Below are 13,700 nucleotides of genomic sequence, written 5' to 3'. Positions count from 1 at the left end.
AATGACGTCAGAGGATTTTTAACGTCCGCTGTGAATCGGTCGTGTGTATTATACAATATGCTTGCAGTGAAAACCAGGACGGCCTGCCGGATTTGAACCACAAATCCTCGCAACCTCTCACCCTCACCCAGGAGGCAAGCGACGCTCTGAGGGAGGCTCCTTGCCGCTTCGTCTTTACCTTTGCACAACACAAAATGCTCGTCCCATCTGTGCCAGCTGCTAAGGCCTTTGAAAACCGCCCTCGCCACATCTAGCCTACGTAAATCTGCTTCCCAGGGCCAAAGGACTCCGGAGGAAAAATAGTGTAGCACGTAGCACAAGCATTCAATGGAAATCATGGAAAGCTTTCAAGAATGAACCTTTGGGGTGAGGCCCTGACCATCAGCTTGTCGCTGTGCAGGGGATTGGCCATCGATGCCTGCAAATTACTAACCCTCCTTGCAGAGAAATTTGCAGTTCAAAAGGTGAAATGAAATTCTACAATTTAATCCATTTCTTCAATCATCATCATCACGATCCATGGACAGATATCCAGTAGGTGTGCAATGCACATTTTGCATTTTTTTTCCACTTTCCTCTGTCTTGTGCCAATATGCTCAAGTAGTGGCCACATCGTTCTGGCACCAATCTCTTATGTCGTCATCATCAAGCCATTCTCTATGAGGTCTTCCTCTCTTCCCGGTTCCTTCCATTTTTCCAAACAACACACTTTTAATTTTCCTGTTGTTATCCATCATACATATGGCGTCAAAATAGAGGCAGTTTCCTTTTTTCACACCGCCTGATGACGACCGCTTGTGTTGCGATCGAAACGTCGTAGTTTTTTGTTTATTTTATTTATATTAATTTGAACCTATCTACGTGACTTTACCGAAAGACTCAAAGAATATAGTTCCTTCTCATCACTGCCTGCATCATCAAGTTGTCTTCTATGTTGCAACGTTTACTCACTTCTACGTTGGGCCCTCTATTGGTCCAGCTTAAGATGCAACATTATCCTTCTGTAGCAATATATTTCGAGGGCCAACATCTTATCTCTGTCAGTCTTTTTTTTACGTCGAAATCTCGCTGTAAGCATTTAAAACGACTTACTTGTTCATGGGACACCAAGCCAGTGACTTGACGAGATTGTCGTGGGCGCTAAACGTGTTGTACGGATACAGAATCACGTTTCCGTCTGGCTTCTTTACACGGAGGAGGCTGGATTTAGTGGTCAAATCCCACAGCCCAACGGAGCCTGAAACGGACCGTAAATAAGGGTAATCTTGCTGCTTTCGCATCAAAAGGAAAATAAAATATCTCCATTCACCCATATCAGCATTTTCCACGACGATCATAGGGCAAGAGACGTTTAGAAATAACATGTTATTGATGATGTAGACAAGATCACAGAGACAAGATTAAATTGTGATCACGCCAAAATCTGTAGATGTCATTTCACCGCACTTCCGATTGGCACGGTTGGCTACGTATGGTGCGAAAGAAGTTCAACGTACGTACACACACTCACTTCCGCGGGTCATTCTTGTAAAGCAGCTTTAGGCTAAATGTTTCTAATAGGTGTAAAGAAATTAAATCAATCAAACGTCAATAGTTTCCTGCCACATGCAATTGCTGTGGTGACGTCAACAAATTTGTGTGTGTTTCCGTATGTGCGTGTGTGGAGCTGTAATGTGGTGGCTAACGCGCACTGCACTACGAACCCGGCGACCAAAGTTCAATTCCCGCTCACAACCGATAACAGCAGCGAATATTGAAATGGTCCTGGGCCTCCTCTAGGTCGACTCAGCCTTAAATGAGTACCTCGTGCAGTGTGTAAAACATCAGCACTGGGGAGATAAAGGCGACCAGGTATGGTACTGGCCACCCACCCCCTCGTGTGCCTTGTCGGCCTTTATAGGTGCTACTTGCTAACGGCACTTTCCCCAACAGAATGTTGAAGTCTCTAAGGGGGATCTTTGTCTTTGCATTTGACAATTAGTGCGTGATAACAGGCAGGGCAGTTCTGCTGCGTAGCAGACGGAAACAAAGAAATTACCGCTTAAGGAGTCAAAACACCGAAACATTCTTGAGTGGAAACGTTCAAATTGTAGATTTTGCTTGCCAAAAACTAATAATTTTGCGCGTAAAAAAATTTCTGCAGCGTTGTGTGCAATGAAATTTTCCCCGAATGAAGCGGTATAAGAGTAACGAAGCAAATAAATGTACCGTCATAAAATCCGACAGCCAAATGAGAATGGCTCTGCAATGGTGACCAAGCCAAGCAAAAGCAAGCTCCATTTGTTGAAGAGGCTTGTAAATTTACAGAGCCCACCTCCAAGGTGACCACCGGTTTGACCTGTTGAACGACAAAGCTAATTATTTGGTTCAAAACATAAACAATGTGAGCGTGGATGCGCGAGAGAGTGCGTGTGCACGTGTAATGTGGGGAGCGTAGCAATTCTGGCCGTCGCCTGATGATGCTGGTTGTTGTAATGACCGGTGAAACGTCACGGTACTCGAATTGTAAATGTTGTAGTGGGTTTACTCTCCAACACAACGGTGTGCTGAACTAGTAATGAATTGGCACGATTTGTTTGCGTGAAAAAACTTACTAATTGGCTGTGTCGGGTGGTGGCGGGTTTAACGACATTTATATTTACGCAATCTAACCCAAAAAACGTATATTATGGGTAGTGTAGCGGTTAGCGCACTGCGCTACGAACCCAGCAACCCGAGTTCGATTCCCGCTCACAGCCAACACTGGTGACGATTATCTGAACCGGTCCTGGGCTTCCCCTAGGTCGACTCAGCCTCAAATGAGTACCTGGTGCGGTGTGTAGTAAACATCGCCACTAGGAATACAAAGGTGGCCGGGCGTGGTGCTGGCTCAGCACCCCCTCGTGTGTGGAGCCGGCCTTTATAGGTGATCGCTAACAGCACTTTCCCCCAAAATTCTGTTAAGGCTAAACAGGGGATCTTTGTCTTTGCATGTGTAAAGAATGTGTATCATTATGTTTAATGTTGTACAAACATAAGTGTAGATTGTTCTGTTGTTTATCTATATGTTTAGGGTTACCATTCTGTGGGTGCAGTACCGGCCCTAGAGGGGCACGGTGTTTGTGGAGTGACATCGCTGGATGGCACCATGCTGTAAGTGCAGTGCCGGCCCTAGAGGGCACGGTGTGTGTGCCAACCTAAGAGGTCGGGTAAGGCCATGGCACTCTGGTTGACCTGGGAGGACACGTGATCGGTTTTAATGACAGGGGGGCCCCAAGAGGGGGCTAGGAGGGTCATGTGATTGGAACCCAGGTTCTTCCCGATGATTCTGGAAGGGGGGCGTGGCCAAGGGCGGAACCGGCCACGCCGCAGAGAATATAAGCAGAGTCCCGAGAGGAATTGGGGTTGTCCGTCCCGGGGAAGAAACCCTTCGTCTACGATCTCCATTCTACAAGTCTTCCAGCACGTGGACTCGGGCAGTATGTTGTTGGTCCTGGGTCCGTAGTAAATAGTTACTCAAATAACCAGTGTAGTTAGCCAGGGTGGTCACCACGCTAGGGAGTTGTGTTGTTAAGGGTGAAGTCACCCCACTTTGTTGGAACTAAATAAAAAACTTAATAAGAGTGCGACTCAGTTGAACCCACTACACATGTTTATAAATGTGGAGGAAAAAAATCCACGCGAAAACAATGATCAGCCACGGCCGAGGTATTGGTCCTACCGTGGTTCAGATCTGCCTTATGTTCACGAACACGGTCCGAAACATGCCGCTTAGTTTCCCCAATGTAACTACACAGCTTAGTTTGTAGACGCCGGGGTATTGCATGTCAGAGATCACATCCTTCACAGATGGGATCAGATCACAAATTTTATGTACTGTGTTAAATCGAACCTGGATTTTGTATTTGCTCATGATTTTGGAAATATTTTTAGTGACCCCTGCTATGTATGGCAAGGTGATGGTTTTGATTGGGTCCTCAGATGGTTCTTTTTTAAGGTAATACCAATCGCCTTCACACTGACATCTGCTGCTGTCACTTCTCCTAATGCTAAACGGATCTTGTTCAGGGCTGGCCTAGCTCTGATCTCAGAGAAAATAAAATTGCTCTGATTTGAACTAGACAATTTAGACAAGACTCTCCTGAAATCACACTTAAAATTGATGGAAACAATGTCTACATCTGATTGGGAACATGTAGATAACATGACAGCCTCTTCAGCTGCCTCAATGTCAGCTAAATGCAAAGATAACCGTATTTCCAAGTTCAACCTCCTTTCTAAGAAGAAGCCAGATCCACACATAAAAAAGTTAGATGTGGACAAGATTGTCATCAATCATAGTAACAGTCCAATTTCAGACAGCCTAAAATCGGTTCTAGCCAAAGGGTTGAATTACGCAGTCACCCCTAAACACATCCCAGTTGATGATATCATTGCCCAGGTCGACGTAGCTCTTCAGGGTTTGGGACACAATGCTGCAGACGTGACAAGATCGGAAATCGCTGCAATCCTCAAAAACGCTAAGACACCTATTAGCAACATCAGTAAAGATGAGCGCTTTGAGCTTTCTCAATTAAAACAGAGAGATGACATCGTCATCCTCTCAGCCGACAAGGGCAATGCCACAGTCATCATGGACAAAACCACATACAATAAAACAAATTCAGGACCTACTTAATGATGGCAAATATACCAAAATTAAAAGAGATCCTACCAACCGCCTCGTTACGAAAATCAACAATATCATCACTGATTCGACATCTTTGATCGAACCAACCAAGCGGGTTTCCTTAAAACCCTCTGCTGCTAGACCACCCAGATTGTATGGCTTACCAAATATCCATAAAGAAGGCACACCACTCTGCCCTATCGTCTCCACTGTTGTGTATATGCCCCCTTTTTTTTTAATATTATTTTTTTAAGAATTATTCTGCCAACATAGATAATATCGTTTTTTAATAGACACGCGGCAACGTGGGAACGAACACGCCCCCACACTTCCACAGCTGCGCATACCTCATATCAAAAGACTAGAGGACATGAAAGGGGGCAATAAAGGTAATAAAAACTCCCCTAATTTCACACAACAGGAACAAGGGAGGGGGGAATTGCAGGCGGGGGGGGGGTCAGGAGGACATCCTTTTGTTAAAAAAAAAACCTTTGATAAATACAAAACCAGGCCACGGAATATATAATTATATTCTTAACAAAGGAAACAACATTGACGATAAAAAAAACACAGACGGGTTTTGAACCATGTTAGATAAACAAATTACCAACTTAGCCATGAAGAGTAAGCAAACAGTATCTATCCTTACTCCAATTGAAAACCAGACTACAGTCTGCACCAGAGTCGCGATTCATCAATTGTTAATTAAATACGGACATTATTTACCTTAAATAATTTCTACGCGGCCGGGCCGAAGCACCAAAGAATAATTATGGCTTGAGTCGCTCCAAAACAAAATTCCTAGCCAGGATACCAAATTAAATAATCACAAGAAGTCAAATAATAAGTACGGAATTAAAGTGGATTCCCTCGGAGAATTAAGGGCGGGGAAGCCTCTCATAATCAACCAAACGCAACACCCCATGAGAAGCGAGCAACTCACGGCCATCTTTGTCTTCCCGAGAGGATCTCCACACAAACACGCCAAAAGCCAGGAAATGACACCAATAAAGCTCCGGGCAATGGCTCAAAGGAAATTAACACGTCTTCGGAAAATAAATAAATAAGCGCATGCGCTGGGTGCTCCCACCGTGGAAACAACCGTCTTTGTCTCCCCGCAACACGGACAGCAAAAATTGCACACGCGAGCAAATAACATTTCCATGGGAGATCGGGTCACGATAAAACATCGTGAACATGGTTTCGGCATAACTTGGGCATAATGGAACCAAGCAGCAAATAAGTCGCATTTCAACTTCCAAACCAAAACAACTTAAGCTGTGTGAGACAAAAGATATGATCCCCGAGCAAGGGAGGGAATAATTAAGCTCGCTTAACGCGTAGGTTTTCGCGACAAATATTATTCAGTAACAAAAACATGGATTCGAATATTTTTTTTTTATATATAACTCGACGCGAATCATCAGTCTGGCTAATGGATAACTTAGGTGGCGCCGTCACGAGGCCCCCACCCCCCCCTTCCAGAACGACACACAGCTGTGTCTTCAAAGCTAATAAACACACGGACGGACACGCACACGACACACACACGGACACAGATGGTTCACACCCACAGAAATGTTTTATGACAGACTTTGAACAACTCGGGAAACTGAGTGGAATTTCCAGATATAAGCCAAGGAAAAATCCATCCAAAGCAGATCGTCCGGGCCACGGGCTCCACCAAAAATCGCCAGGGCTTCGGCCCCCATCTCGTCACGGGGTGTCGGCCCCATCTCATCTCAACGCCGACAACGAAGAAGTTTTCGTCATCCAGAATGACGAGGTTCGCGGGGTAGCGACGTGCCGCTACAAGCCGAGGTCTGCACCACCTGAGAAGAATCGCTACCCTGAGTCGCCGAGCTGCGAGTGAAGCCAACAAAGACGCCAACGTCCACCCTGCCACGAACGAAGCATCGCTTCTTATCAGAGTGACGGCCAGCGAACAACCCGCAGGAAAGGCGGAGATCGCCAAGCGAGCAAAGCAGAGAGCGCGACGCAGTGGAGAAAGCCTGGTCAAACGGCTGTGAGGAGGAACACAGCGCTGTTGAATGCGCCGTGTGTCTAATACACACCCAGATCGACCAGCATCAACCAAAACCGACTCGTCATCCCGCCGTGGAGAAAGAGAGTCAAAGTCTTCCGAACGAGCGCCACCGTCAGAGCTGCAGAGAGGCGCCATCGCGCCGTCAGCTACCAAGTACCGCCAAGCGCCGCCGCTCACCTTGTAGCGGAGAAAGTCTCGGCTGCAACTCGCACGGACAGAGGTCGCATCGCTCCCCACATACAGACTCAAGGAAGCACAGAGAAAATCTTGTCAAACCAGTTTCCTTTGTCATAGAGTCTCCCCGAAGCATTAATTAAAACAGAGCCAGATTCGCTCTCCCACACACACGCCCTCACCCACCATTATATCAAACATTCCGTTAAAAGGATTTTATACTTGCCGATGAATCTATTGATACTTTCGCCTCTGGGATACAATAAGTGCTTTTTATTACCGCAAAATGAAGTGTGTCATGCTTGTTTTCAAACTCGGCCAGTTGCCGATTGTGATCGATACAAAACGAACTAATGAGATGCCTGGTGGAAAGGTAGAGGTTACGATTGTTAGGAGGGTTTTTAGTCATTCAGTTCGTTAAATGCATAATGTCGCAAATGCATAAGTGTTTATTCATTCATTTTAGTCAAATGCATAATCTCGTAATTGCATAAGAGTTTTAGTTATTCATATGAGTCAAATGCATAATCTCGTAATTGCATAAGAGTTTTGGTTATTCAATTTAGTTGAATGCATAGTCTCGCAAATGAAGAAGTATTTTTAGTTATCCATGTTCGTTAATTGCATAATCTTGCTCATGAATTATGGACACATGTTTAACCTGCATGATAGAATGTCACATGCTTGTTAGAATAAAATTGTTATCACAGAAGCATATCGAGTGTTCCTTCCAAGTCCATGCAAAACTATCTTATTCTTGATAACTGTATCCTGTGATGAGATATGAAAATGGAGACCTAAAATATCATAACACACACTAGGATAATCGGTAAACGTTTAATCGATGATAATCGTGTTATCCTGATTGATAACTCTGGATAAACGAAGCTAAGCTTAATTATCACAACTGCACACATTAACATAATCGCAAGCATCCGCATAAATTACTACAATTATCTCCGTGATTATCATAATTTATGCATATAATTACTCACACTATCATAATTTATGCATATTAACTCACACATTAACATAATTAATGTGATTTGCGCATTTTTCGGAAAATTATTAATTTGTATTATTTTCATCAAAATTTCATAACCCAACACATACAACACCACCATTGACTCACCCACGTACAAACTGGCCCGATTTATGTCTGAGACCTTACAACCATTCACTGGTAAGACTACCTCAGCTGTACTCAGCTCAGCTCACTTGGTATCGTTAATAAAGGACATCTCACTATTTCCAGGTGATTTGCTCATTAGTTTCGATGTGGTCTCTTTGTTTACCAAAGTTCCTGTGATTGACACCATTGCAATCATTGAAGATTTGGTCCAACAATGACTTATTGCTGATGTACCGGCCCTAGTGAGACACTGCCTCACCAACACTTACTTCACCTGGAATGGAACATTCCACAAACAAGTTGAAGGTACAAACTAGACTTGAAGCTTTCGTGACTGCAGGAATAACTCTTTGGTTATTTTGGTAAAGTAATGTAGAAATAAATTAAATTAAATAATAATAGAATACAACGTTTCGATTGCAACACAAGCAACCATCATCAGGTACAAATGAATGAGAAAACAAACATAGTAAACTTGGGAATATAATGCAATACAACACAGAGTCGGCCAACACAACAGTCAACACCTCACCTGGTTGAATATGTTCTTCCAAAGATTGCTAAATTTGAGAGACAAAACATAGACACGGAGACACACAGACACTGTTTGTCTCTGTGTGAGTCTCTCTCTGCTTGTGTTTCTGTCTGTGTGTCTCCGTGTCTGTTTTCTCTCTCTCTCAAATTAAGCAATCTTTGGAAGAACGTAATCAACCAGGTGGAGTGTTGACTGTTATGTTGGCCGACTCTCTGTGTTGTATTGCATTGTATTTCCAAGTTTACTATGTTTGTTTTCTCATTCATTTGTACCTGATGGTTGCTTGTGTTGCAATCGAAACATCGTATTATATTATTATTTTATTTCTTTCTACGTGACGTTACCGAAAGAACCAAAGAGTAAGTTGAAGGTACCCCAATGGGTTCTTCCTTATCTCCAGTTGTAGCCAATGTTTTCATGGAAAAATGTGAGACAGATGCCATCCAGGCATCCACTCTACGTCCGCTTTGTGGAAGAGGTACGTAGATGACACGTTCGTCATCTGGCCACATGGCCGACCAGCTCTGAACCAATTCCTCAACCACATCAATTCCATCCACTCAGCCATCAAATTCACCATGGAGGTGTAAAAACCAACCGTTGGGAAAGAACCATCTGAGGACCCAATCAAAACCATCACCTTGCCATACATAGCAGGGTCACTAAAAAGATTTCCAAAATCATGAGCAGACACACAATCCAGGTTCGACTTAACACAGTATGTAAAATTCGTGATCTGATCCCATCTGTGAAGAATGTGATCCCTGACATGCAATACCCCGGCGTCTACAAACTAAGCTGTGTCTGCGGCAGTAGTTACATTGGGGAAACTAAGCGACATGTCTCTGACCGTGTTCGTGAACATAAGGCAGATCTGAAACACGGTAGGACCAATACCTCGGCCGTGGCTGATTATTGTTTTAATGCGGTAGGCTCCCACGAAATATATTTCTCTAAAACGAAGATACTTTGCAAGCCCACTGGCTATCCACAAAGATTTGTTCATGAAGCCATCCATATAAATAGACACAATTTCAACCCAGAAGATGGGTACAAACTGAGCAATCATTGGAAGGACGTTATTAACCAGTTTAAGTCATAACTGGCTGTGATGTCTCTATCCTATCTCCCGATGTTAGTAGTTATTTTCGACTCTCTGGTGTTACATTAACAGGTTAAATGTCTTTACATTAACAGGTTAAATGTCTCACTAACACAGCCACCGTTGCTCGTTTTCCTCGATGTGGCGGTAGTTCTGCGATCTTACATTGACATGCTAATCTCTCATTTTAACATCACTAGCCCTGCCCACTTCGCTTATGACCCTTGCTCTACATCCATTTCAAACCTTTAAAACATCCTTCCTCAGCAGCTTTCCCCTGATGACGATTGCTTGTGTTGCGATCGAAACGTCGTAGTTTTTTGTTATTTTCTTCGAACCTATCTACGTGACTTTACTGAAAGACCCAAGAATATATGGGAATGTTTTAGTTTTTTCTGCCTTGCCCAAGCTTGTTAAATTGGATTTATGTAATAAATATACTGTATTTATTATGCAAGTTCGATATTATATGTATTTACATTTAGTGACTTGCTTATCATGTTCTCTATTTTGCACTCCTTATCGTGTTGTTGTGTATTGTGTTGTTGTGACTTGACGACCTGATCATACTGGACATCTGTAAAAAAGAGATTCATGGCTCATCAGATTCCTCCTCCTCCAGTCTAAATAAAGATTCTTATCTCGATTTGCTGTGAAGTAGGGCCATTGCTTAAAACGTCGCTGCTTATTATTTTCTATTTTCTTTCAAGGCACCATTACGGACGAACGTGGTGAGCGGTGGCGACGGTGCATAGTGGGGCATAGAGAGGCCTGGGAGGGTCAGAGTGAGCGAGGAGTGGGTTGGGTGAGGGAGGAGTGAGCTGTGCGAGTGAGGCGCTGGCTGGGTGAGGGTGGCTTAGGCTGAGTGAGGGAGGAGTGGGCCGGATGAGTGAAGCATAGGCTGGGTGAGGGAGGCGTGGGCTGGGTGAGGGAGGCGTGGGCTGTGTGAGTGAGGAGTCGGATGGGTGAGGGAGGCGTGGGCTGGGTTTGTGAAAAGTGGGCTGGGTGAGGGAGGCGTGGGCTGGGTGAGGGAGGCATGGGCTGGGTGAGGGAGGAATGGGCTGGGTCTGTGAGAAGTGGGCTGGGTGAGGGAGGCGTGGGCTGGGTGAGTGAGGCGTGGGGCAAATGAGGGAAGTGACACACGAGGTAAACAAGGCGGGCGAGCGAGACAGAGGGAGAGGTAGAGACGGAGTGACTGAGACAAGAAGCAAGCAACGCAGAGGGAGACAGAGGCGGGGAGAGCCACACGAGCTTGACATAAAGTCGTGGGTATGTGAGGAAAGCTCAGAATGGGCCAAGTGAGACTCAGGCCAAATGAAACGTGGGCTAGAGTGAGCTGCGGGGCGAGGGAAACATGCAGCATGCAAGTTGAGAGTGACGGATAGCGCATTGCATGTGATGTATTGGAATGACGGCAGGAAACCACTTGACGGGTAGCACACTTTTTATTAAACCTTGACTTTTTTTCGATTTAAAGCTTTCGTGACTGCAGGGATTCATCTTCTTGGTTCTTTCGGTAAAGTCACGTAGAAGGGAAGTAATAAAATAATAAAAATAAAACATAATAAAATGAAATAATTCTCACGACGGCTGCTTGCGTTGTAGCCGAAACGTCGTGAGAATTATTTCATTTTATTATGTTTTATTTTTATTATTTTATTACTTCCCTTCTACGTGACTTTACCAAAAGAACCAAGAAGATAAACCTTGACTTGTCACGATACAACGTGTGGTCACTATTCCTCTGACTACACACACTTCACTTGACACGTGTGGTCACTATTCCTCTGACTACACACACTTCACTTGACACGTGTAGTTACTATGCCTCTGACTACACACACTTCACTTGACACGTGTAGTTACTATGCCTCTGACTACACACACTTCACTTGACACGTGTAGTTACTATGCCTCACACTGCATTCCGCCCCGTAACGTCCGTGGAGCCTACAGGCCCACCCCAGCTTGGGCGTGGGCCACAACCTCTGAGTCCCAAGGGCCAGCCCTCTCACGGACGCTCGGCCCCGGGTCCCAGGGTTCCGCCTCTGGGTCACACAGAGCCCCGGCCCCTACAGGACAGCGGGACTAGGTACCCCAGGGCCCTATCTCTTCCTCCTCCGTCTTCAGTCTTCGCTGGTCACTCGCTCTCCGTGCGCCTGTGCGCACCACCTTATATAGCCCCCGCTCACGGGAGACGGAGCGTATGCGGACCTCGACGTGAGCATCCCCCTTAGTTGACCAATCCCCGCGCGCTTGCCCCAGGATCCCATCGCTGTCAGCGCGCGTCACTCATACCCAACCAATCACTGCCTCATAACCCCCGACCCCGCGCTGACCCGATCCTTCACCGTCAGCGCGCGTCACCAACACACACAGCCAATCACTACGCGCTGGCACACGATCCCTACCCCAGCGCGTATCACCACTACATCACCCCCTCCCACATAGCTCGCAGCCGGCCCGGCTGCTAAACAACACAACACAACGTCAACACAACAAAAACCCCACCCCCCAGTGTGCCCCGTAACGCAACAACAACAACACAACGACACAACACCCGACAACAACCTATGTACAGCCCGACGAACAACACACTAAAAGCAAATCCCAGAAAATGAACGTGTCCAGTGTCTCTGTGACTAGTGATCCCTCCCCCCTCCGCTCGCTCCTCCACCGGGGTGATAGAGCGGTCGAGCGGATGAGGAACGCAGTGACGAGGTGCTCCGGCCGCATCGGCTCCTCATTCGGTTGGTCATGAAAAGTAGCGCGACTTAGCGTGAGTCCGCCTGGCCGGTCCATCGTATGGGACGGGACGCTGACGACCGTCCGGTGGCTCCGGCAGCCCTGGACGGCGCGGATCGGGCCTGGAAGGACCGGCCGCGCCGCGAGGATCCGGCCGCCGGTGGTCGGCAGCTGTCAGTTCCGAGACACCTGGGAGCGGATCAGGCGGAGACATGTGAGGATCAGGCGGAGACATTTCCCCCCTTGGGTCGTCGGTCACGTCACATGCTCGGCCCTCACGACACAAAGGGAGGCCATATGGAGGCGAGAACGGTTTCAGTCGGGAGGGGTGGACGTACCAACGGCGCTTTCCCCATTTTATTTGAACACACTGGGGGCGTGCAACCCGCACGACCTCCACGGGTCCCCGCCATGGCTTCAACAATTTAGGCGACGTAGCCAAAGGTGCCTGAGGGCAGTGCAGCCAGGCCCTATCGACTGGTTTCCAGTCGTGCACGGACACCTTCCGTGCACGCAACCGCTCGTTGGCAATTCGGCGAGCCCGCGAATTAAGCCGTGCGGCCTCCCGTGTCTCGGTCAGCTTATGAATGTTAAATTTAATATGTTCTGCCAATTTCGAATTTGTTCGTGGTGCGGACAGTCCCAGCTGCGTTTCCATGGGCGGGTCGGCTTCCCGACCATACATCAGATAGAATGGGGAAAATCCCGTTGCTGCATGGGGGGCCATTCTATACGCGGCGAGGACCCCCGGGACCTGCAGGTCCCAATCAACATGTGCCTCACACACCTGCTGGCACAGCATAGAAGTCAAAGTCCCGTGGAGTCGCTCCACCATCCCGTCTGTCTGTGGGTGGTACGGGGAGGTACGTAAATTGCTCTTGTAGCAATTTACTTGAAAATGTTTTCCCTTGGTCGGTCAGCAAGCGTTCGGGAGCCCCCTTGTCCAGGACGTAGCCCTGGACAAAGGCGTCCGTCACAGCCGCCGCCGATTGGTTGGCGAGTGGCCACGCCATAGGCCACCGGGTAAAGTATTCGACACCAACCAACAGGTACTTATTACCCCTAGGCGTGACTGGAAAAGGCCCCAAAATAGAGCGCAACGAGCTCGTTAGTGCGCGAGATCTGAATAGATTGCAGCGGTGGATTTGATGCCATGGGCGGCGGTTTCCGTCTGGCGCAATCAACACACCCCTTTAGAATATTCACCACATCACTCCCCATCCCTGGCCAATAATAGTCACGCTGAAGCAGAGCAAGCGTTTTGTTTACTCCCAAATGCAAGAGGCGTTCATGTGCGGCCAGGACAACTTTCCCCCG

The 13,700-nt window shown here is 46.7% G+C and overlaps 1 protein-coding gene across 11 annotated transcripts in view; it reads right to left on the bottom strand.

The window, feature by feature from the left end:
* Window positions 1-13,700, bottom strand: part of GTF3C2 (general transcription factor IIIC subunit 2) — a 54,836-nt gene that overhangs the window by 9,346 nt on the left and 31,790 nt on the right. For 6 of the 11 annotated variants that reach the window (XM_078872587.1, XM_078872524.1, XM_078872578.1 and 3 more), the window contains 2 exons: window positions 2,209-2,338; window positions 1,093-1,237 (listed from right to left, as the gene is read on the bottom strand). The exons of 1 other annotated variant lie outside the window; for it this stretch is intronic. In XM_078872587.1, the coding sequence (XP_078728713.1) occupies window positions 1,093-1,237; window positions 2,209-2,338 (275 nt within the window). 4 more of the 11 variants (XR_013639581.1, XM_078872550.1, XM_078872560.1 and 1 more) reach the window with 4 other exon arrangements.

This window comes from Lampetra fluviatilis, chromosome 2, assembly GCF_964198595.1.
Source record: "Lampetra fluviatilis chromosome 2, kcLamFluv1.1, whole genome shotgun sequence".
NCBI lineage: Eukaryota > Metazoa > Chordata > Hyperoartia > Petromyzontiformes > Petromyzontidae > Lampetra > Lampetra fluviatilis.
This window is presented reverse-complemented; position numbering and strand designations above follow the sequence as displayed.